The sequence below is a fragment of the Monodelphis domestica genome, chromosome 7, assembly GCF_027887165.1.
Source record: "Monodelphis domestica isolate mMonDom1 chromosome 7, mMonDom1.pri, whole genome shotgun sequence".
In the NCBI taxonomy this organism is placed as follows: Eukaryota; Metazoa; Chordata; class Mammalia; order Didelphimorphia; family Didelphidae; genus Monodelphis; species Monodelphis domestica.
In genome coordinates this window covers 274,742,681-274,768,292 of record NC_077233.1, presented here as the reverse complement: position 1 = coordinate 274,768,292, position 25,612 = coordinate 274,742,681, and the positions used below count along the sequence as shown (strand labels likewise).

The following is a 25,612-nucleotide window of genomic DNA, read 5'->3' as shown; positions in this document are numbered from 1 at the left end:
ATGTCAATTCCATAGGTAAGGGATATTGATGAGAGAGGTTATGCAAAGGGGATAGAGTAGGCAGTCATCTTGCCAAGGGCCACTCTGTGGCCTCCTTAGCTATCACTCTTGACTTTGTCAAGGTGTCGTGGCCTAATGGCTCCCAGAATATCTCCCCCCTTTTAAATTTTTGAGCTGAAGTGACTTCAGTTCCATTTGGACTTATCGACTAGTGAACTTTAAGTATCGGATGAGAACTGGAAAGCAAAAAAGAATAGGAAATAATAAGATAAGAGCAAACCCACAAGCAATATATGTATGGGACAAATCATTGTTGGAGATAAAGGAAGAGATGCTGTCATAAAAAGAATTAGTAATGGATGAGGCTGAATAAAGGGAGGTACCAGAATGACTGATATTCATGATTCATGTGTAGTGTAGTCTTGTAGGGAAGGTTGCTAGTGATGCATGCAGTGAGTACAATGATACCCAAAATGAGGGCTGCAATGAAGGGGTTAGGACAGTTTAAACTGTTGGAAATTAATTGTAGGACATAAATGCCTGGACCATCATACCAATCAATAGTCATATTAACAGGAAGCATAATAAAGGGTGGTTATTTAGCAACAAATACAATGATAGCAGGAATAGAGGGATTAAGACAATTTGTTAAAATACATAGCAAAAATTTATATAAGTCATGGGGCAAACACAGTGTACAATCAATGTATAGGCTTGAATGGATTTGGAACTTTTCTTGTCACTAGAGCGCAGTAATACAGCGGGGGGGGGGGGGGGGAGGGGGAGAGAAGCAATGAATCTCCACAAAGAAAAATGAGTAATGGGAGATGAGGGGCTTTCAATGGCAGAAATACCAGGGGGTAGAGATAAAATGGCTAACATGGAAAGAATTAAGGTGGCAGTGCAATCAGGCGGTATAAATTGCTGCTTGCCCATTCTTTGTTTTGCTTGGGCTGCAAGTGTCCCAATATGTCCCCAAGTTGGTAGAGCATCTTGTTGTTTTAACACAGTCTCTATATCCACATTCTCCCAGGCTTGTTGTTGGGATGGGAGTCATGGCAGGGATGAGTGGATCTTTCTGGAATCCAAATGTGTATGGGAGTACCTAGGGGGAAACATAAACAGATCCTTGCCCTCAAAAGAGGGTTGGGGCTACCAATGATTAATAATGATACTTTTCCAATTGACCTTTTGTCTTTTTTTTAAAGATTAATTTGAAATTAGCAAGAGGTTTGGATGTATGTGTTGGGCCATTATCTGTTTTGAAGGTTTGGGAGATGTAGAGAGCATGCATACTGCTTCAGTAGTATGGGTAGAAGTAAAAATTTAGATTAGAAAAGGTATCCAAGGATACACAGATGGGCAAGATTTAACATGTATTCCAAATAGCAATTAGTAATATTGATGAAACTTTAGCTGAATTTTCTTTTCATCTTCATGGATCTTGTTTGTCTGGACTCTGATCTATGTGGTCCATGTTCCCTTGGATATATCCTTTATTAAGAAAAATTTGGGTGGAACTAACATATTGTGAAATAAATTCTTCTACTTCAGGAGATATAGAAATTCCTGAGGTCTTCACCTTTTATTTAAAAATTTTATTATATTTCCCTTACAAATAACTAAATTATTTGTGACACAATTGTAAGCCAATCAGAATCTCAATAATGCAAGGGAAAAGATTTTGTTTAAAAATATACATGCATAGACTAAGCAGTAAAATCAATAAAAGCAAAGTATAATGGATGTGGGTTTTTTTTCTTAAAGAACAAAAATTCTACCCATAATCAATAATATTCCAATTCCAATCATTATCATAATTTGGAAACAGGTTGCTTGTGTGTTTACATAATCTAGTAATTGTTAAAATATTTACCTCAACTAGGTGTAAGGTTCTCACTAACTTTGCTGCATAGAAGCTTTATTTATGTAAATGTTGAGAAACTATCCTATCCTATTTTGAAGTCTATTTAAAATTAGTATGATAGAACTTTTTGGTGTTCTCTCTAAGAGGTGAGTGTGATGAAACAGGTTTACTCAAAAATTAAAATAAAATCTTTAATAGTATTATTTTAAAGTCAAAGGATCATTGTTTTCAGAATTAGATGTGGGATTCCCAAACATGTAGGTGGATACTGGAATCCCTTTTCCAATAACCAATGAAATTATTTGTAATCAAAAACTGCTTCTGTTTGCCAGCTAGTGTATGATTACTTCACTCTAGCTGTGGAGAGAAAGAAGGGAGGGGTAGCGAGGACTCAGAATGAGTCATCAAGTTTGTATCCCAGCAATTCTAAACAATTCCTTTCAGGGGTTAATATACTTAACTTCTCAAAAGGTGATCGTCAATTTATATCATGAATGTATTATGGTTCACTCAGAAGCATTTACAGAAAAAACTGACATGTTGATGTATAAAAAGCAATCTAGATATTTTCTCAACAATTTATCCTAACCACTTGAACTGGAAGTCTTTCAATTCTAATATATTCACATTAGCATCTTAAACAGTTAATCCAATTATTCATAAATCATTACATTTTTACTAACTGTAATAGATCAATTGTAACTAACAGGAAGGCATGTTTTCTAACCTGAGCTTAAAACCTCAGAGTCCCAACTCACCTTCACTGAGCCTCAACCATTTGACCTTAATATTGTTTATAAATTTGGAGACAACCTTTAAGAAATAGAAATATAAGCTTATATAAGGATTTAGTTAGCTTATTTAATTAGTATTTTCGGGGTTTTTAGAGAGTATTAAGGAGTGACAGAGCAGCTTGAATGAATTCCCAAAACCAGAAGAATTTCACCTTGTGGTAAAAGAAAGGTGGGTGGAGAGTTAGCTTTCCTTAGACACCTTAAGGCATCATTTTTATATATTTTTATAACTTAAAGCTTATATAAATAGTTATATTTTTGTGTGCAAGTGTCTCCAGAGAAGTTTTTTTGCTGAGCTGAAATTGGGGAAGTTCACAGTTGAGCTTCACCTCAATGAGAAGAACTGGAGATGCTCAGTGAACACCTAGTAGAGTATCAACCTTATTTTTACAGGATACACGTATGAGAAAAAGGCAGTCCCTGAATTCAAGGAGTTTACAATCTAATTGGGGAAGGCAACACAAAAATAAGCTGATAAGGGGGTAGGAGGGCAGAGAAGGTAGAAAAGTCAGAAAGGAATCCTTACAGTCCCTATGAGGTAGGTGCTATCATTATTCCCATTTTACAGAGGGAAATTGAGGTCAAGAGCGGTTGAATAAATCACATGACTTAAGATCCCTCACTAATAAGTATCTGTGGTAGGACTTGAGCTGTCAGTCTGAAAGTACAATCTTGATCCCAGTTGTTGAAATATGCTCAGATGGCTCTGTTCCTTGTGCCCTCTTATGACTGAAGATGTATCAGATCTGAGATCTCTGAGCCAGCCAGAACTCAATAGCTAAGGTGGGGCCTTAGGGTTGGGGTATGCAGAAATGTAGATCTGCATTGCTCTCCTCCCCCCATTCCTCCTCAGAACAACTTCATTAGCCCCTGGTGCCTTCTCATTTGAGTTGTCTGCCTGACATGATGCCCTTCAAATAGGTTCTTTACAGAATATGGCTCAGAAGTGCTAGTTTATCAGTGAGCACCACAGAAGGTAGAGGCCTCTCAGGAGGTGTTTAAATACACCAGGTCATGAAATTTAATGGTATCTAAATTCTTTTAAGATAATCTGTATAGTAAACTAAGTGATTTCTCCTCTTGTGGGGTTCAGAGGTGAACCCCTGGGAAAGGATACCTTTTACAAGAATGCAAGACTCTGAAACTTGGCTTAAAAAAAGAGATTTATTAATTTGGAAAGTAATGTTGAATCTGACCAGGAGGCAGCATAGGTGGAAGCCTGCCTCCTAGGTGGAACAGCATGGGTGGAAGAGCTGTTCCTCAGGAGGACAGCAAGTCAGCATGAGTGGAGCAACCTGGAGGGTTGCTCCCAGAATGCCTCAGTTCTGGGGGTTTTATATTCTTTTACAGCAGTGAGGACAGGGTTTGGGGAAGGAGGTTTGCCTGATGACATGGGGGTGGTTCTAGTGACTTGGGGGACAGATGGATGAGGTGTGTCTCTTTGTCCATCTCAAATCAATGGAACAATCAAAGAAAGATAATCCTCTCAGGGTCAGATTTTTTGGGTTGAGAGTCTGGGGGTGTAAGGGAGCAAAGGAATGCCCCTGATAATAGTTTGCCTGAGTTTCTAGGGGTACAATGCCCATGCCACCCCCAAGATGTCTTGAATACTTAGGAACAAATAGCCTTCCTGAGAAACTTTCTCCACCTTTTCCTCTCTTACAGTTAATCCATGGATAATTTTATCTAGCTACTCTTTAAATTTCTACTTCTTACTCTTTTATTGATTATTTTTTTCTTTTCACATAAGGATAGGGTGCATAGAAAGACAGAGTATTTGTAATTTTAAACTGCAGTTAAATTATTTAAAAGCTTTCAAGGCTTTTTTTTCCTCATCTCACTTCAGATCTTCCAATCACTTATCACTGTGTGTTCTGGAATGCCAGATCCATAATTAACTTACTTCCTTTCATCCTAAACCTTCCCCTTTCTTATTCCTTCCATCTTCTAGTGGTCACTGAAATCTGGCCCCTTGCTGATGACACTACAACCCTGACCACACTTTCTAGGGATATTGAGCTTTTACTTATTGTGATAGAGGCTGGCACTAAAGAAAAAGTGCCAGACTGAAGAGTATATGAAATTGATCACCTCGACGGAGAAGGGGTCTCAGGAGTAGAATCCTGAGGAGAGAAGACTCTGATGAGGAGAGCAGGGAGGGTCTCTCATCTTGAGAGAGAAGGTGGATAAAGACTTTCTCCTGAGGGTTACCCACTTTTCCTGCTGGTGACTGGAAATCTTTTCCCCCAACACTTCCCAATTGAAGGGACTTTCTTAAGAGAAACCTGAGTAGACTTTACCTCAGCTCCTGTTGCCCAGGGGTGAGTCAACCTGACTTTCTCTCAAGGGGCTCAGGCTGCCAAGGCCTGAGTTCCCCCCCAACTCAAGGAGGGAGGAAAAGGGTTTAGATAGAGACAGGGACCCCTTTTTCTCACTTTCCTTTTCCCATTCCTCCCTGCCCATTATTCCTTTGTATTATCTGATTGAGTTAACATTAAAAGTTGACTGTTCCCTGAGCTGAGTGAGAGTGAACAGAATCAAGGGGAGACCCTTTTGGGTCTTGAGTAGTGGAGGGGGGACAAGAGGGACAAGAGCAAATTGGGGAGATCAGCTTTAGCTAAGAAGGGAAGGCAGAAGGGGGGAAATCTTCAAATCTCCTCTCCTCTCTCTGAGCTAACCTGTTACATCTACTGTCTCCCCCTGAACCCCACATTTTGGGGAAGGAAGGGAGTTCTCCTCTCCTTCCCCCTCTCCATAACAAAAGGTCCAAGCCTCCTCTCTAGACTACATCCCTTCCTTTTTTAAATATATATATGTATATATTTAAAACACTTATATTCTATTCATCCCCAATCTCAGATGGCTCATTTTACTCAGTTCTGTTATGAGGAACAGAAAATTATATTTAGAGAGATGCTAGTTTGCAGAGGACAGATGCATGAGACCTGAAGATGGAAGATTCTGGAATGCTGGAACGAAGAGTTAAGCTGGAGCTGAGAGGCTGTTAGCTCTCTCTCTCTCTCTCTCTCTCTCTCTGGGGTTGCTGACTGTATGCAGACCTGGAGGGAGTGTTGCTAAGTACCTGGTGAAGACTTTAGGTTTCTAATTCTGTCCTTGTTGATGTGGCCTGGAAGAAGATTCTGATTGAACCAGTACCCAGCTATCTGCACTGTCTGTAAGCAGAGATCTGGGTCCAGTTGGATCTGGGACCTAGACCAGCACCTCTATTAATATTCAAGAGAGGTTTGGATAGTGCAGGTTAGTCAGAATAGGGTCTGGGTTCCAGGTTAGAGAGGATAGGGTGAAAAGTATAGAACAGCCAGATCTCTGAAGGCTCTTCTTGTGAAGAATTAGGTTTGGTGTTAATTAGTTATTAGGAACTAGTTTTACAGGAAATCTCCTTTCCCTGCAAACCTCGCTGTGGAAAGAAATCCAATCTTTCTTTGACTTTGTACCATTCTGTAACTAAGTAACCTGTGTTCTGGACCCAGATCTGTCTCTAGCCAGCTTGGTGCTAACTGTTAGGGCACCTTCAACCCACAATAGGAAAACCCTAGTACTGGTCCAAATACTCAGTTGGTCCCTCATCTTATTGTGCCTACCAAACCTACAAATACAGTTCCCATGACTTACTCCTTACTCCACCTCAGCCACACATAAGGATAGTTATACACTGGATCTCACCATTTCACATATATTCCATTTTCTTAAAAATGCTGTCTTTGCTCTACTTGATCATGATTTCCTATAATTCCGTATCTCCCTATGCCTCACTCCCTCCTGAAACCATTTTTCACCCTCATCAAGACGTCCAGTGCATTTATTTCACAGTGGCATTTCAGGTTCTTACCTTACCTTCTGACTTTATTTCTATCACTCTCCACTAACCCTAAAGGTTAATTTGTTCTACTTTCAATCCAGTGTACATAAATTCCTGAAGTTCTTGTCCTGCCACTAGTCATGATTTGTCAGACCCCAACTCTGAATTCCTTTGCTCCTCCTATTTACAGCCTTCTGAATGGAGCTTGATTATGATACTGATTAGTCCACTACAGATTTGTTATATGATTTCACCCAGGCTAGTGAGGCAATAATTCCTTTACATCTCCCCAATTAGTTGACTATCTCACATGCCGAAAGTGGCTAATCCAGACCTTTTCATCCCTTTTCAAGTTTTCCATCATACCCTGTCATCAGGAACCTCAGCTCACACTTCACAAAAAGACCCTGAAGCCATTTGTTGAAAGCTTCCCCGGTCTTCCCTCCTCCTCATCTCATTTCACTCACTATCCTCACAATCTCTTCTATCTGTCTCTCTGTCTCTTACTGTCCATCTGTCTCTGTATCTGTCTGTCTATCTCTGTCATCTCTCCTGTGTCTGATGAAGAAATGACTCTTCTCTTTGCTAAGGCAAAACCTTGGTCCCTTCTGCCTGTATCTTTTCCAACAGATTGTGCCCACTATTATCCCTATTATCTATGTTATCTTCAGTCTCTCCTCCATCTACTGGCTCCTCCCCTAGTGCTCCTACCCATTACTAAAAGAAAAAAACAGAATCAAGCGAAAAACAACCTTCACTTGATCCTATCATCTATACCATTTTTTGCCCAATATTTCTTTTCTCCTTAATGAATAACCATCTTTTAACGTTTTTAAATTTTTTCCATATTACATATAAATATAATTCCTAATATTCACTTTCTGACATTTTATACTTCCTGTTCACTCTCTTCCCTTGCTCTTAGCCCCACCCCCCAAGAAGGAGAGACATATGATATAGGTTATACAGATATTATCATATAATACATATTTCCATCGTCATGTTATGAAACAAGACCAATTGCTTACAATAGAGAAAAGTTCATGGAGGAAATAAAGTAAAGAATGTTATGTTTCAGCCTGCATTTGGACTCCATTTGCTTCTTCTATGGCGGCGGATATCCTTTTTTGTCAAGTCCCCTAGAGTCATCCTGGATCCTTACCTGGCTTATAATAGTTGTCCTTTACCATTGATCCTTACACATTTTTGTTGTTACTGTGTACAATGTTTTCCTTGTTCTGCTCACTTCACTTTTTATCACTACACCTAAGTCTTGTCTGGTTTTTGTGATCATCTTGTTATTTCTTATGGCACAATAGTATTCCATTATAAGCATATACCACAGCTTGTTCAGGCATTCCCCAGTTGATGGACTATTGATTAGCTTCTTGAGAGAGAACATGGGGCGCTTCCACTTTTTCTCCTGTTATACTCTGCTATCTGGCTCCTGACCCTAGTTTACTGAAACAGATCTTTCCAAATTTAACCACTGATATCTTAATTGCCAAACCTAATGGCCTTTTCTCAAACATCATCCTTCTTGACTTTCCCCTATTCCAATGCATCCTTTATTCATCTGACCAACTGATCTTCCTAAAGCACAGGTTTTACAACATCACCTCATTCTCATCGTACTCAATGAACTCCAGTCCTGTGTTTGACATCTTAAGCTTTTTATAACCTGGCCACTTCCTATCTTTCCATTCTTATACTTTACTCTCTTCTACTTACTCTGTGGTCAAGCTTCAAGCACTATGTACCACTGACTCTTTAATCTCTATAATGATCTGAGGTATATGGGAGTTTTAGGGAGAACTAGCCACTCTAAATGCCTGCCAAACTCTTTTCAGGGCTAGTCATCCACCTTTGGTATCCACCATTAATTTTAACCTTTACAGTACAAGCAGGAACTATAGATTTCTTGTTCCATGACTTGCACCCAGGTGAAAGGTGTACATAAAGAACTTCCAGCACACTGGGACAACTCAGCCTGCGTGGGAAAGTCCATTTAAAGTCCTGTTAACCACTCCAACAGCTATCAAAATTAGAGAAAAGGACTATTGGATCCATTGCTCACATATTAAAGAGAGCACCTTCTATATATAATGAGTGATTATATCCTCCTATCATGCTTATTATATTTGCTAGTTGTTTGTTTAAAGATTTAATTTTTTTTTACAAATTATTGTAATTTCCCCTTAGAAACTGCAATGTTGTATATACCTTTAATTAGAAATCTTTAGAGTTATAAGTTTATTATGTGATCTGATTCCATGGGGAAACTAGGCGTTTAAATCTGGGATATTTCTACACGTTCATTTTCCATGGGAATCACAGGGGGATTGTGGAATTAGAATTTTGTACCCCAGTACTACATTTCCCAGCATCCCACTTTTGTCCTCACATTACATCCTTATATTTAGGAGATAAGTTTTTGGGTAGCTCTGCCCTCCCCTCTCTCTCTTCTCTAACTTTGGAGGTCTGGTAAACTTGTCTTTACGCAGGCTATGTTGTTCCTCTACTTCAAGTGATTATTAATAAATATTATAAAATATAATACTTTGAGTTATTAGATATTAATTTTAATCTTACAATAGCTAGAAAATATCTGAAGCTAGATTTGAATGCAGGTCTTCCTCACTCCAGGCCTGGAGTTCTATCCACTTTGCTAACCTGCTGCCCCATCCCATTTGCTTTGTGAAGCCTCTCTCTCTTTTACTCACATCCCACTCTCTTCCCTTTCAAAGTGGTCATTCTGGCTCCATATCCATGGGACTTTGTTTTCAGCTTTCTGGTAGACAAATGCCAGATGACTTATCCTCAACTGTAAACTATTAGTCGTTAAAGGTAAGGCTTGTTTACATTTAAATAGGAAATACTAGAAAAGCCTTTGAAATCTTAAGCAATTCATCTTAACTGAGGCAGATGAGAGGAGCAATATTCAAGGGAAGTGGGCCTTCAGAGCAAACCATCTTAGGTCCTATCATAAAGGTCCATGCTGGTTCTAGCAGCAGAGATAATCCATCCATCATTAAACATTTATTAAGCACCTACTTTGTGCTAGGCACCTTACTAAATTCCAGGGATACAAGAAAAGGCAAAAGCCAGTTCCTGCCAATGAGGAGCTTACAACCTAATGGGCAAGACAGCATACAAATATATATAAAACAAGACATATACAGGGCAAAAAAGAAATAACTAATAGAGGGGAGGCACTAGGATTAGGAGCTGTTGGGAAAGACTCTCTATAAAACTGGAGTTTAGTTGCAATTTAAAGGAAGCCATGGAAGTCATTGGATGGAGTTAGGAGGGAAAGAGTTTCGGTCATGGAGGGCAACTAAGGAAAGTGCCCAGGGTGGAGAGATGGTGGCTTGTTTATGAAAGTCAGGGACTGTGTCACTGGATCAAAGAGTATGTGGTGGGGAGTAAGACATACCCTAAGAGAAAACTGAGTGAGAGTGGGGAAAGTTGCTGGTGGTCTGTCAAGAGACCCAAAGGTATATTCTAGGCAATCTTTTAGACAACCTTGGCTTGGGAAGGTAGATATCCTTTAGCTTTTGTCTTCAGCTTCCCTCCTAACCACCTTTTCTCCCAGTTGTAAATCCAAGATGGCACCTCCTTTTCTCCTCAGTGCCTTCTCCAGGTTTAATAGATTGTTTCAGGAATTTGTATGGCCAAAAAAGCAATCATTCTATGACCCATCCTCTGGGGATGACTTGCTCCAAAGTTAATTAGGCTTTACCCTTGGTCTGCACACATGCTGTCCATCAACAGATTCATATTTAAAACCTTTCCTGCTTGAAAGAAAGGGCCTGGGGTTGTGCTTTATTACCCCCAACCTCTTGAAAGTAGTTCTCTTCTATTCCATAATAGGTCATCAAAATGAACCTCATTGTGATTTTTAAATTGCTTTTTTAGGCATATAATTTACAAAAAATATATATATCTCCATCAGTGATCTGGTATTAAGATTTATTCATGTGAATAATTTCTGTGATTTAATATTGGAATAACTCTCAAGGTATATACAAAATAAATGCTGCCTCAGGCTCTAGTCTCCTAGATCATTTTGGAATGAGGTGCTTCAGCTTCATATTTGCTTCAGTTTTTTCATTCTTTTGATTTTGTTTTATAGTGTCCTGCTGCCTTGTGAAGTCACTTGCTTCTAATTGTCTTCTGGTTTTTCAAGATTGGATTTCATCCCTGGCTTTCTGGTCATTCTTCTCCTTCTGATCTTTCATCTCCTTTGCCTCATTTTTAAGCTAATTAATTTTGGCTTTCAAGACACTGTTTTCTGTTCCTAGATGACTTAGCTTCCTTTTTAAGTTCTTTTCCCAGTTGTCTTCAGCCTCTCTTAATTGTGTTTTGAATTGTATTTTGAGTTCTTCCAAACCCTGTATCCAATTCACTGGAGTTTCTGTTTTTTTGTTTGTTGTTCCTTCTCTGTTCAATTTGCTCTTTGTTCATTGCCTGGATAGAAGCTGTCAATTATAATTTCTTTTTTCTTGGAGGTACTCCCTCCAGACCACCACCCTTGCCCACCCAGAGGTTTTAGCCACCACTGAAGGCTTAGTGTTCTAGGTGGGGGAGGGGTCCTGGGACCTTCCTTCTTCCTTCCCCTTAAACCCTTAAACAAGAAATAACTTGAATTCAGGCTTTTGGGGAATGTACCTTTTAAGTTGAGCCCAGCAGGAGGGTTCCTTGGCTCTACTCTGTTGTTAGGTTTGATTTTCAGTCCCCTAGGAACATTTAGTTTGTAATCGGTAAGGAAGGGTTTTCAGAGGTCTGAACTTTTGCTGCCTCTATGCTGCCATCTTGACTCTGTCCCCCCTCCTAGATGATTTTGGGAAAAGCTAGGGAAAGTTTAGCCTTTTGCTATTTGAAGACACAATAATTTTTATTTCTCTCTCTGCAGGAGTTGGTGATTTCAGTGTGTGGGAGTTCTCTGGGAATTCTGTTTATTTCTGCTCTTATGATTATTTTGCAGCAAATGATCCCACTTCAATTCACGTAGCACTTTTCAGCCTTGAAGAACCTTATGAGATCCAGTTAAGTCAAATGATTTTCTGGCTAAGTTTCCTAAAGTCACTTGTCCCTGTGGAAGAACCCATAGGTAAGCCATAGATAATGCACGTGCATGTGAATGTTTCTTTGACAGACGATGGGGATGTTGTGGTTTCCTCTTTGATGTTGAGTTTTGTTTTTTCTCTCCTCATGTGTCTCCTACTCTTCATGATTTCCGAAGGCATTTAGCATACTCGTATTTTCAGGAAGCATTTCATGAGTCTCATCAGGAGCTTGAGCTGACAGTTGTACATTTCTGCATCTCTCTCTATGTTCAACCTTTCTAAACCCATGTATACTTTGTGCTGATTATCTGATAAAACTGTTTCATTCTTCTAATTGTTAAAAAGCAATAGAGAATGCAGCTGGGTAACTCAGTGGATTGAGAGCCAGGCCCAGAGACAAGAGGTCCTGGGTTCAAATCTGACCTCAGACACTTCCCAGCTGTGTGATCCTGGGCAAGTCACTTAACCTCCATTGCTTAGCCTTTACCACTCTTCTGCATTAGAACAAATACACACTATCGATTCCAAGACATAAGGTAAGGGTTTTAGGGGAAAAAAATAAAAAGCAATAGACTTGTGGAATTTATTTTTTGTACATTTTTAAAACCACTTCTCAGTTCCTCTTTTAAACACTAATTTAACACCCGGCTGTTTCTCACTGTCACTTGAATCAAATTAGGTGGTGGACTTTTGTAAGCTTGAAGTTACTGTTTCTGTTTTGTAGAAGTCCAAAAGGTCTACTTTGGGACCCACTTTAATTTTTCTCAAAGTAGAAAATCCACTGAAACCATTGGAAGCCCAGGCAGCAATATTAAAAGTAATCCTTGCTGCCAAATTTTTGTCTTTCAGTCGTGTCCAATTTCTTGTGATCCCATTTGGAGTTTTCATGGCAAAGGTGTCAGAGTGGTTTGCCATTTCCTTCTCTAGCTCATTTCATATATGAGGAAACCAAGGCAAACAGGGTTAAGAGACCAGATTTGATCTTCTACAGATGAGTCTTTCTGACTTCAGACCCAGGACTTTCTCCCCTGCCCCAGCTACCCTTGCTGCCAGTATCAGGCCCCTAATGTGTGAGCCAAAGGACTTGGATTTTCTACCACCAGGAGGCAATGCTCCATTCCAGAATTTCTCTTCTGCAAAACAGATTGAAATCTGTGGTACATGTGCCATGTGTTGACCTAGTTATGCTTTCAAGTAAGGGTAAGGAATCATCTGTCAAGGTCTACTGACCAATTGGGAAAAGGGGCTACATACATTTTTAAAATCTATTTTATTTCATTTTTCCGCATCCTCTTTACAAATTTAGATCCGAGGTCAGAAAACTCCATGTGGGGAATATAATGAATAATAAAAGATGAATATCACTTTTATTATATGGATAGAAGTGAAAGGGAAAGAAGAGGAGCAAAAGGAAATGGACAAAGAAATACAAAAATAACAGAAAGACAAATAGAGATACACATATGGAGACATAACTTGGAAAAAGAAACAACTAGATGAAGAAGAGAAAATTTTGTAGAGCAACACCTCCATCTTATGGCTACTTAGGATATTACCTCTAAAGGCTTTTCCTTGCATACTTCATGTTTTTTAACAATCTACGTATTCATTGAGTCTTAAGGTTTTCAGTGTTTTCTTTTAGAATTTTATATTATTTCTTTGGTCTTTATCTCAATGATTAAATAGAATTAAATTATAGTCCAAGTAAGAGCTAAGGATTGCCACATTTTCTAACTTATCTAATGAAATCAAAATTCTAAAAGTGATTTTTTCCCTTCAATTTCATCATAGAAAAATAAAAAGCAAACAAGTTTGAGAGTAGCGATCAATTCAACAAAATACATTGTCTCAATTTTGTCACCGAAGAGATGAATTGGAATAAAAATTCCCTTGATTTCTTCATTGCACTGGAGAACCATTGCTTACCAGTCTAATATATGTCAAATCCCATTCATGCAAGAAAATAGTAAGAAAACCTGTAAGTTTAAAGAGCTACAATAGGTTTAAATTTTTAAGTGTATGTTTAGTATTATGATCTGATTCATATTGCCATATTGTGTCTTTCTCTTTCTCATTCTTGACCATGGTATCTTCCAAGCTTTCCTACTTTACCTTTCCCATAAGTGACAGTTGTAAGGAGGAGAAAAGGGGTTTTTAAATAAAAGGTTGGACTGAATTATTCAAGAGTAGGGTTTCCTGGAATTTATGAAGTTCCAAAGAGATTTATTTACAATTTATTTATAAAATATAGTAAGAGTAAAGTAAGAAAATCAGAGAGAGAAGAGGGGAAGATATCTAGGCTAATCACTAAGTAATTGCTCCCAGCCCCTAGCTCAACCCAGGCAGGGAGAGTTAGTCCTTAGCCAGAGAGGCCTTGGCAAAGCCGAGAACCTGGGGATGCAGGGAGTCTCTCTGAAGAGGATAGGTCTCTCCTGAGGCTAGTCTCTTCAGGAAATCCAGGAAAGGAGTCAACTCTTTTCACTCATCATGTGTCAGTCCAAAGGGCGAGTTTCAATGACAGTGTCTCTAGGAAAGATCTCAAGTACAATAAGCAGATTCTTCACCAACCTACAACTCAAACTCAGAACTCCAGAAGAAGTTGAACACGAAGTTATAACTCCCTTTTAAAGACACTTTTTTTGGCATCACTTTCTGTGCCTTCTTCCATTTTTAAGTCTACCAATTACGGCTAAAGCTTTGCTTAGGACTGCCCAGGGGGCGGTCAGTTTGATTCTGATTCATCACCTACTATTGCACACATAGGTCACAGACATCTCCCACTAAATGATTAAGTGGAATGTTTACACTTTTGGTGATTAAATCTAAAAAATGGGCAGGGGAGTTAATTTAATCTTCACAAATCAGGGGAGAGTTAATTTCTTTTTCACAATCAGGGGAAATTTAATTTAATCTTTACAGAGTTCATTGTTTATGTAAGTATTATACAGTTACATTCATACAAAAGTGGGGTGTATGGGGTGTTCAGAGAGGGGTAGTATCTCTGGTATGGAGGGCTTGTCGTGCCCTCCTAGGGCAGCTCTCCAGCCACTGACCCCTACCTGACACCCAGCTCTCACTTGTGGCTCCCAGTAGCTGCTAGCATGCAGCAGCGGCCACACCCTGGGCAACAGCTTCGACAGGCCAGCTAAACCTTGTGAGGGTAGCCATTGGGTCATAGACCCCTGGTGAACTAGGGCTTTGCTCACCCAGCATGTGAAGACTGCTTTGGCTGAACAGACAGAAGAAACCAACAAGAAGTTTCAACGGCTGAGATGGCGACGCAGCAAAGCACTGTGGTGTGCTTAGGGCGTGTTGAAGCACAAAGGACAACACAACACGGCCATCCAATGTAGCTGAGGAAGTCTCCAGGTGTAACGATTTTTCGTGCCACTGGACCCAGGCTTCCAACTCTGAGAGAGTGGGACTGTCTCTGTGCATTGACTCTTCCACTTAAATCTCTTTCATGCACAAGTGTCTTTGTGCAAAACGCACAAAGACAATCATCATTCTTGGTTACCTAGAGACTACTACCCTACAAAAGTATGAATGTTGTGGACCATTTATCATCATTGTCATTTCTCTAGTATTATGGGGTACCCAAGAACTTTTCATAGATCGTTTAAAAGGAGTCATCACTGGTGGTTACATCTCCTCCCAAAAGCCAGTCAGTGATTTGTTAGGATGTGCCTTTTCCTTTATCCAGTATCCTAAAGGGCAGCATTTCTTGAAACAAAGCCTTCCTATTGGATTATCTGTGGGAATGAGTGGTTATTAGAATTAGATCCATCCATGTTGCTACCATGTCCAGGGTGATGCCAAAGTTCTGAAAAGGGTTCTCGAGGTAATATTAGGAAGTCCGTTTGCCATCTTTGAGGTCCACAGATATAATTATAAATGTTGTTGTACGCATGGGAAAATCTGGAGTATTATCAATGGATAAAATGAATTCTGGTTTAGCTGAATGGAGAGACAGAGAGAGACAGAGAGACAGAGAGAGAGAGAGAGGGAGGGAGGGACGGAGAGAGAGAGAGAGAGAGGAAGAAGTGTCTCCTTCCTAAAGTTGTTCATTTTTTCCCTCCACCAGCCTTTGGCGGCAGGCTAAAAAACCCACTTCGAGTAGTTCTGGTGGCCACCCATGCTGACATCATGAATGTTCCCCGACCTGCTGGAGGCGAGTTTGGCTATGATAAAGATATGTCATTGCTGAAAGAAATTAGGAACAGGTAAGATGGGGCCATGGTTTCAAGACACACTCAAAAGTGTGCTTGCTCTAAAGCAAACATTGTTTACGTGAGAAACAAACCAAAAAACACCCCCTGAAAGAACCCTTTATTTTCCTTTTTCTGGGACTTTTCTCGGAAGCTCACCCAGGCCGGACATGCATTGACCACATGCCAGCTCAATCCTACCACCGACTGGCACAGGATTACCTGCTCTGTTTTTTGACCCGCATGGATTTGTCCCTCCTCAGGCAGCCTAGTAGTCTCTGCTGTCGAGGGCTCATCATATTCTTGCCAGACAGAGTGTAGATACCCAATTGGCTCAGCACACAGCAGTTTCAGAATTCCTAAACTCAAAGGAAACACCAGACTCGGCCTCCCCCAGTTGCAGGGAAAACATTTGTATCCTACCACTGTAAGTCCTCTCATCTCCTTTTAGCTACACTGTTTCTTGGGTAGAGTACAAAGTGGGTGGAGATATTTCCCCTCCTAGAACTTAGGTATGAGAGATTCATTCTGAGAAATTACTTTCTTGAGCACCCTTTGGCTCTGAGGTTAAAAAAGGAGGATCTTAGAGGCAGCTGGGTGGCTATAGAAAACCAGACCTAAAGGCAGGAGGTCCCAGGTTCAACTATGGCCATAGACACTTCCTAACGATGTGACCCTGGATAAGTCACTTCACCCCTGTTACCAATACCTTACTGCTCTTCTGCCTTGGAACCAGTACACAGTATCAATAATAAGAAAGAAAGTAAGGGTTATTTTTTAAAAAAGGAGAAAATTCTTGCCAAAATTCAGTGATAAAAGGAGCCTGCAGGTCTCATCCAATTCATCCCCCTTTGTTAATTCAACTATGCAGTGCTTCACTTTAAAGCATCTTGAACAAAATGATGCCCAATCTTTTTTTTATTAAACTCTTACCTTCTGTATTAGAATCAGGTCTAAGTATTGGTCCCAAGACAGAAGAGTAGTAAGGGCTAGGCAGTTGGAGTTAAGTGATTTGCCCAGGTCACAAAGTTAGGAAGTGCCCAAATCTTTTTTTTTTAAACCTTGATTTCTGTCTTAGAATGTGTATTCATTTTTTTTTAAGACTGTGTATTCATTCTAAAGCAGAAGAGTATAAAGGCGAGGCATTGGGGATTAAGTGACTTGCCCAGGGTCACACAACTAGGAAATGCCCATTTTTGTAAAAATGGATTTCCTATACATTTGTCCACTACTCCTTTCTCTTAGGTTTGGGAATGATCTTTAGATTTCTGACAAACTATTTGTTCTGGATGCTGGTGCTTCTGGATCAAAAGACATGAAACTACTACGAAATCATTTGCAAGATATAAGAAGTCAGATGGTTTCAGTGAGTATGACCTCCGGGGAAGCCTTTAGCTTCTTTTGGTTAGAGCTCAGATTTCTGAGGGGATATTTAATGATGGAAAACAACTTAGTACCTTGACACATGACGCTACTGAAATGTGAGTCCCCTTTTTTTACTCTTTCTTGATTTTAATTTAAAAGGGCAAGTAAATAAATGCGTATTAAGAATCTACTCTATGCAAAATCAAGTCATCAAGCATTTACTTAGTACCAGACTCTTGAATCTCTGTTGACTTATCATTTGATTGATAACTCAGATTTCTTTAATCAATCCAAACATCCTTCCTGTTCACTATCACTTACATTCAACAGATAGGTTCCAAAGCTATCTAAAATCAATAAAGGAGTTTTTCACACTTAGTCTAAAGCCTTTGATTCAATAGAGAAATGTTCTTACCTCGTTAAGGTTTCAGGACACTTCATATTGATCCTTATTCTATGTGAAGGTGGGTGGTTTGATGGAGTGACCCACTCAACCCAACCCTTATACCTAAGAACCCATTGCTCATCCACTGAGCACCCCAGCCCAGACTGGAATAAGGGGAAACCATTCAATGCTAGTCTCCCTCTACTGTTCATAAAGCCTCCTTCTGGCCATATAGGTGAGAAGAGCAATTTAGCCTCTGCAAACTCCAACAAAATGAATTGATAAACTTTCCAATAATTTTATTTTGTTTGCTTAATTTTTAAAAAATGTTGTATTTGAGGGGCAGTTAAGTGACTCAGTGGATTGAGAGTCAGGCCCAGAGATGGGAGATCCTGGGTTCAAATTTGAATTCAGATACTTTCTAGGTGTGTGACCCTGGGCAAGTCACTTAATTCCCTTTGCCTAGCCCTTACTATTGTTCTGCCTTATAACCAATATACAGTATTGATTCGAAGACAGAAGGTAAGGGTTTTTTTTTTTAAAAAAACAAATGAATACAGTATTGTATTTTGTAAGAAATGTATCTTAGTAAATCCTGAAACATCAGACTAGAAGAAGGAAAAGAAGAATTCCTCTCCCCATATGCATTCTATAAACACTAGGTGCCTATGTATACAGAATATTTGCTTAAACACTGGGGGAGATGAAAGATTTCAAAGTTAAAAGGCTCCTGATCTCCTGGAGCATTGTGGGAATGAGAAGTCAAAGTAGCTGCAATACACAGAATAGCATGCCAAGGGCATTAGTAAGTTGTAAGTCAAAATGCTACATGAGACCTGAGGGCACATTCTTGCAAGATGTGGCATTTTAGTTCATATTTAACAGATAACAGTGAATTCAGCTGTTGTAGAAGAAACAAAGAGAGTATACCTGACCCAGAGAGGCAACAGGGAGAAGAGTAATTGTGTTTGATAGAAAGACCTTTTGGCTGAATCCAAAGTGGCACAAGATTATAGGAGATCATGAATGTTGAGAAAGGGAACTCGGGAGGCAAGAGAGTGACATGACCATATCTCTGTGTAAGATTATTTTGGCAACAATATGAAAGAGATTATGGGGGCAGCAAGGTGGATTGAGAGCCAAAACTAGAGATGGAAGATCCTGAGTTTAAATATAGTCTCAGACACTTCCAAGCTGTGTGACCTTGGGCAAGTCACTTAACCCCAATTCCCTAGGCCTTACCACTCCTCTGATTTGGAATCAAAACACAGTATTGAGTCTACGACAGAAGATAAGGTGTTTAAAAAAACCATCATAGGGAATAGATGAAGGAAGATTGTTCCATTCCTAATGCATTAAGTTGCTTATTTTTTTCAATGTGGTTGTATGTTAGAAACTCTACAAGTTCTGTTTTCCCGTAGATGATTGAACAATGCATGCTAAGCATTTTGAGTTAGATATAACTGAAAATACCATCCTACAAACAGGGCTGGTTTTGGTTGGGCAGAAACTTAGTATTATTGTTTGGAGAACCATACTTTTCCCACCCACATTTCCTGCTGCTTTGCCGATAAACATCATTATTTCTGTCCGTGAGCAAATGACTGAAATATATCCACTCACTCAACATTTATTATATGAATAAGCCCACATTTTTGTGCATTTCTACCTGAAAGCTCTTAGTAGACATGCAGGAAACTGCTCTTCCTTTATGTTAAATAGGAGAAGTGAACATTCTAGGCAGAATTTTTGTTAGATTTATAAAAAGATAGTGGTTGGGTTCTGTTTAAACTTGTTATTGAAAACTGCAGTACTCACTTAAAAAAGCACTATGTTCTTTGCAAAAAAATATATATATATAATGTTGGATAATCATAATTATCATAGAAAGTTTATCTTCTACACCTTCCCAGACTCCTTTGCAAGGGTGAGAGGCTCACTGTGTGAAGTATTACATAGTCTGTCAGATTTTTTGAGTATTCTAATTAATTCTGCTGGTATTTCCTCTCTTTTTCTCCTCATCTTTTTCCTTTAAAAAATTCTCAGATGTAAGGAATGGTTCTCTGGGAGGAGGGAAGGGAGAAATTCAACCGGGTAAAAACAAAAGATCACTTTTAAAACCTTTTAAATAAAAGGAAGCATATCTCCCATGTGTAGACAACAATTAATCACATAAAGAATGTTCATTAGGTTTGCCCTCCAATGACCCACCTGTGTGAGAAAATCATCTCTACTCTGCCTTCCTGGAGGAAATTGAATGGGCCCAACCAGCTGATGTCTCTTCAACAGTTTGTATTTGATGTGCAAGACCAATTGAACCCCCTTGCAAATGAGGAGGATCTAAGACATATCGCTCAGCAGCTGCACAGCACAGGAGAAGTAAGTAGTCCACAATGGGTGCTAAAGAAGCCTCTCTCTGCTGTGATATGTTCATTTGCTTTTCTTGAAAAGTCAGTACTTGCAGGTGTGGAAAGGGGACAATCCATTCACTGGTTTTTAAAGCTTCTGGATAAAGGGGGCAGCTAGGTGGCCCAGTGGCTAAAGGGAGGACCTGACTTCAGATCTGGCTTCAGATTTCCTAGCTGGGTGATCCTGGGCAAGTCACTTACTAAGACAGAAAATATAATAATAAAAATAAAATTAAAAACTCTTGGATGTGGAGTGATGACCGTGTGTAGCAAAGAGAGAGATAGAAAGACTTAAAACATATATTTTATATATTTACATATAATGTATAAATAATTGATGCTTGAATATATTCTTATTATTTAATATTCATGTAACATAAATATTATTTATATAATAGTTTTATTTAAATGTTTAGTGGCTGTTCAATATTAAAAATTATTTGGCAAATAAATTATTATAAAAATAAATGAAAATAAAAATCTTTTAGATTTAAAAACAAAAATTGATTTGGAAATATATGTAGCAAACCCAAAGGAATTTTCCTTAGGTGCACTGCTCCAGTGGCTTCAGTTTCCTGGAACTTTGCTGGTATTCTATCTCATCAGACACAGCATATACTTAACTGCTTTCTTTTTACGTTAAACAAATTCTTTAGAACATAAAAGTGCCTGTTTGGGTGATAAAAAGCAATTCCTTTTGCCCTTTGGCTATAGTACAGAAGAACTTCAGTGGTTACTGACCTGCATGATCACCTGGTTATGAACTCGCCTCTTGCCCTCTCACCCACAAAGCCATACTGTATACTATTGGCTTTTTCTATGTACTTTTGCCCCCCTGTTGTAGAGTCAGTAGTTGGGTGTTTGAAGGCGCCTGCTTTCGCTTCATTCTCCAGGAACCTTGTACTTCCCTGAGCCACTGAAAGGGCTGATACCTACCTTAGATGAAATGTTATCACTTTGACCAGATCCCCAGAGCTCACAACTGAGCCCAAAGCTGAAAGGTGGTCGCATGCCTTGGCCAAAAACTGTAAGATAAGAAAGCAGTGAACTACAGTGATAATTCTATACAGTGAAGCGCTAAAACTCTTAAACCAGCTTGACCCGTGGCAGCTACAACTTCTCCAGAAATTCAGTGAAAAGCCAAGTTACTTGGGGCTTTAAGTATGTGATGGCTGTAACTTGGATGGTCCAGCTCTGGTTGCATCATTGCTCTGTTCCCACCCACTCCCCAAAGCCACTGACCTATACTTATGAATAGGAGAGGCAGTAAGGATGACACAGGTGCCATGATTAGTTCTTGGGGTCCCACTACAACTAATCATTACAGATGTTTGTATAATGCTTTCAGGTTTGCAGACACCTTCATATCTTTTTTTATGGTATTTGATCCCCTTCTTAACACAAGGAAACTCTGGTTAGGATATTTGATAATTATATAAGAATATAAAAAATATAAGAATGAGAGAGAAGATTAGTGATGGCCACACCGCTAGGGACTGAGACCGGACTTGAGTTCCAGTTTCCCTCTAGGTTCAGTTTTCTTTCCATTACACCACACCAATAAAGGTTTTCCTACATGCTACCCTCCAGTGCCCAGCCACTCTCTAATTCTAAGTTTGGCACAGGCTGTTCCTCCAGTGTCCCAAGAGTCTTCCTTGCTTTCTTTTGGCATCACAAGGCTGCCATTGAAGTAGATGAGCTGTGATTTGGTCAGTCTTATCTCTCACCACATTATCATCCCATCTTTTTTTTCTTGGGTATATTTCTTTGATGACATCCTTTATGCCATTTCTCTTTTGTAATTTCCTTCTTGAGTTTTAACTCATGAAATTTCCATATAAAAATGTAAATTCTGAGGGTTGTACACAATTTTAATTATGAACAAATATATACAAAGATAAATTAAAGAATTCTAATTCAGAATATAGCTCAGCTGGCTTGACATCTCCCTCTCATCCTTATGACTGCACTGGGCAAATAGTCATCACAGAGGAAGGTGAGGAAATCTTCAGTCCAATAACAGGAGACTTCATTCAAGTTTGCCTTTGTACATGTCAGGGAGCTAACAAGTCCCCCCTGTAGACTAGGGATTCTTAATCTTTTTTGTATTGTAAACTCCTTTTGTAGTCTGCTAAAATCCATGGACCCCTTCTCAGAATAATGTTTTCAAATATATAAAATGAAATGTAGAGGATTACAAAGGAACTCATTATTCGTATTCAGTTATGGAAAAATGACTTTGTAATTAATGGAACACAGATGAAGAAGTCCTGACTGAGGGCAGCTTAGTGGGCACAGTGGATAGAGTGCTAGATGTGGAGTCAGGAAGACCTGGGTTCAAATCTGACCTCAGACACTTCCAAAAAGTGTGACTGTGGGCAAGCCACTTAACCCCAATTGCCTAGCCCTTTGATGGCAAACCTATGGCACATAGAGACTTCTCTGTGGGCACACATGCCATCACCTGCCAGAGTTAGTTACTAAAAAGGCAGAGGGACTTGGGCAGAACTGCTCCCCTCCTCTTCTCCACACACACCTCTCATCACCTGTCCCTCTGCCCAGCAGCCCAATGGGAACAGTTGAGCCACTCCCTTCCCTTTCTCTTCCCACTAGGTCTTTGGGAGAGGGAGGGATGGTAGGGCATGGCATACAGACTCTAAAAGTTTTGCTATAACTTGCCTAGCCGTTGCCCTTTTATCTTAGGGTTGTTACTAAGAGAGAAATTAGGAGTTTTTTTTAAAAGAAATCTGATTAGGGGGGCGGGGGGAAGCTGGGTAGTTCACTAGATTGAGAGCCAGGTCTAGAGATGGGAGGTCCTGAGTTCAAATGTGACCTCAGACACTTCCCAGCTGTGTGACCCTGGGCAAGTCACTTGACCCCCGTTGCCTAGCCCTTACTGCTCTTCTGCCTGGGAACCAATACACAGTATTGCTTCCAAGATATAAGGTAAGGGTTTAAGATAAAATTTTAAAAAAGGTCTGACTGAGGGTTGTATTTTCCCTCTATATTCATGAAAGAAACAATTTCTACACTTGTGCTAAGCCAATCCATTCTCTGGCCAAGTATTTCTAGGCTTAGAAAGAGCCAGATAGCTACTGGCATTAGCACTGATGTCATATTGGCATCCCCTAACAAATAATGTCTTGTGAATTGAGATTGCTTCATATCACAGCCCTGTATTATGACCCAAGTAGTCACAGTCGTTTGGCTGATTTCTCAACTCTATTCCTAGGCTCAGGGAAAATTGAGCTGCATGATTTTAAGTGGGAAGTATTCAAGAAAAGTTCCCCAAGTTTCAGATGCTTAATTTAGAGCTAGAGGATTTGACAAATAAGTTTATTTTGTTACCTCTGATATAAAAAAAGAAAAATATTTAGAAAGGAGCTCGAGTTCAAAATATACTTTGAATTTTTTAGGATAAAGCATTACTCTCCACATGCTGATAATGATTGAAAATTGGCTGTGTTTCAAAGCGTATTAATTCACAAATCTTCCCTCATTTTTACTGATAACATCAATCAAGTAGGAAAAAAGAAACATTAGGAAATATTTGTTTTTAAGGGCTAAACTTCAGGTAGCCCTTCCAAGTATGATTTGAAAAACTACACAAATGCTGGCGCCATGCTCCAAAATGGTATCATCTAAGCTCGGCCCAATTGATTCATGATAAACAGACGAAGCAGTACAGCGTGTACAAAGCAAACATAATTTCCATAGATGAGCTGGTAAGTGACAAATAGGTACATTATTCAACATTTGTTTCCTGATTGAGTCCGTGTCTACAAAACATCCCAGTGCCTGTACCTCAATGGTCTTGGGAGACATTCAAGAAACTATTATTCACTTGCATTAAGCAGCAGGAATAAAAATTCTCAGCAGGAACTTAGGTCAGAAAGAGATAGCAAAATGGACTTGAGCATCACATGCAAGCTGCTGGAGAAACATCCCATTGTTGGATTTATCCATTTTTCTCCAGAAAGGCAAAGTACTCACACAGCCGAGTCCCTGAAAGGCAATCCCTAATGAATATAAGAAAGAGAACAAAATCTGTGTTCCCCGGGTGAGTGGCAAGGGGTAATCTGATAACCTGTTAAAGACCCAGGGCAGTAGTTAATGGAATTTGTTCTGTTTCATAGCAAAGGGCAAGACGATTTTCTTTTTCTCACTGAGGCAAACAGTTCAATGTACTAAGGAAAAACCTACCATTGACATGTTTATCTCCCAATAAGTGACTGCTCCTTGTTCCCTCTGGCAGATTAATATAATGCAGAGTGAAACCGTACAAGATGTCATCCTCCTGGATCCACGATGGCTCTGCACCAATGTTCTGGGAAAGCTCCTTTCTGTGGAGACTCCCAAAGCCCTCCACCATTACAGGGGACGGTACACCATGGAGGACATTCAGCGTCTGGTCCCAGAGAGTGATGTAGAAGAGTTAATCCAGATCCTGGATGCCATGGACATCTGTGCCCGTGACCTGAGCAGTGGGACGATGGTGGATATCCCTGCTCTCATCAAGACTGACAACTTGCACCGGTCCTGGACTGATGAAGAAGATGAAGTGATGATATACGGAGGGGTGCGAATTGTCCCCGTGGAGCACCTCACCCCCTTCCCCTGTGGGATCTTTCACAAGGTACAAGTGAATCTCTGTCGGTGGATTCACCAGCAGAGCACTGAAGGGGATGCAGATATCCGACTGTGGGTGAATGGCTCCAAAATCGCCCACAGAGGGGCAGAGTTGCTTGTTCTACTGGTCAACCATGGGCAGGGCATTGAGGTTCAGGTCAGGGGGCTGGAAACTGAAAAGATCAAATGTTGCCTCCTTCTGGATTCTGTGTGTAGCACCATTGAGAATGTCATGACCACCACCTTACCTGGGCTATTGACAGTGAAACATTACCTGAGCCCCCAGCAGCTGAGGGAGCATCACGAACCTGTCATGATCTACCAGCCCCGGGACTTCTTCCGAGCACAGACTCTGAAAGAGACCTCATTGACTAACACCATGGGGGGCTATAAGGAAAGTTTCAGTAGCATTATGTGCTTTGGGTGTCTCGATGTCTACTCTCAGGGTAGCCTCGGGATGGACATTCACGCTTCAGACCTGAACCTCCTGACTCGGAGGAAACTGAGCCGCCTGTTAGACCCACCCGATCCTATGGGGAAGGACTGGTGCCTTCTTGCCATGAACCTGGGCCTCCCTGAACTCGTGGCAAAGTATAATAATGGAACTCATAAGGACTTCCTCCCAAGCCCAGTCCATGCTCTCCTCCAGGAATGGTGCCACTACCCTGAGAGCACCGTTGGGGTCTTAATGTCCAAACTGAGAGAACTGGGCCGCCGGGATGCAGCCGACTTTTTACTGAGGGCATCCTCTGTGTTCAAAATCAACCTAGATGCCAATGGCCAAGAAGCCTATGCCTCAAGCTGTAATAGTGGAACATCTTATAATTCAATTAGCTCGGTTGTGTCACGATGAGGACAGTCGTAGGTATAGGTAGGATCTCTTCCAGCTCCAGAAGAGGGAGAAGCACAGTACCACAATGGATTCTGGATGTCTTCATTTATATGCTTACACACCATCTTATCCCCATGTCTCCCTTCTCCTTTGCCTCTTCCACTGCCTCCCTCTCGCCATACATTGTTTTATGTGAAGAAGCTCTCTACCTGGAGAGCAAATCGTTGCTTTTACT

General features: G+C 40.1%; 1 protein-coding gene across 1 annotated transcript; it reads left to right on the top strand.

Moving 5' to 3' along the window:
• Nucleotides 1-820: 820 nt before the first annotated feature.
• Nucleotides 821-25,612, top strand: LOC100013020 (death-associated protein kinase 1-like). Its single transcript, XM_016423652.2, is given in 6 exon segments — nucleotides 821-914; nucleotides 11,397-11,594; nucleotides 15,635-15,773; nucleotides 17,004-17,124; nucleotides 19,699-19,887; nucleotides 24,172-25,612. Coding segments are annotated over 6 exon segments (1,968 nt in total). The 3' UTR covers nucleotides 25,399-25,612.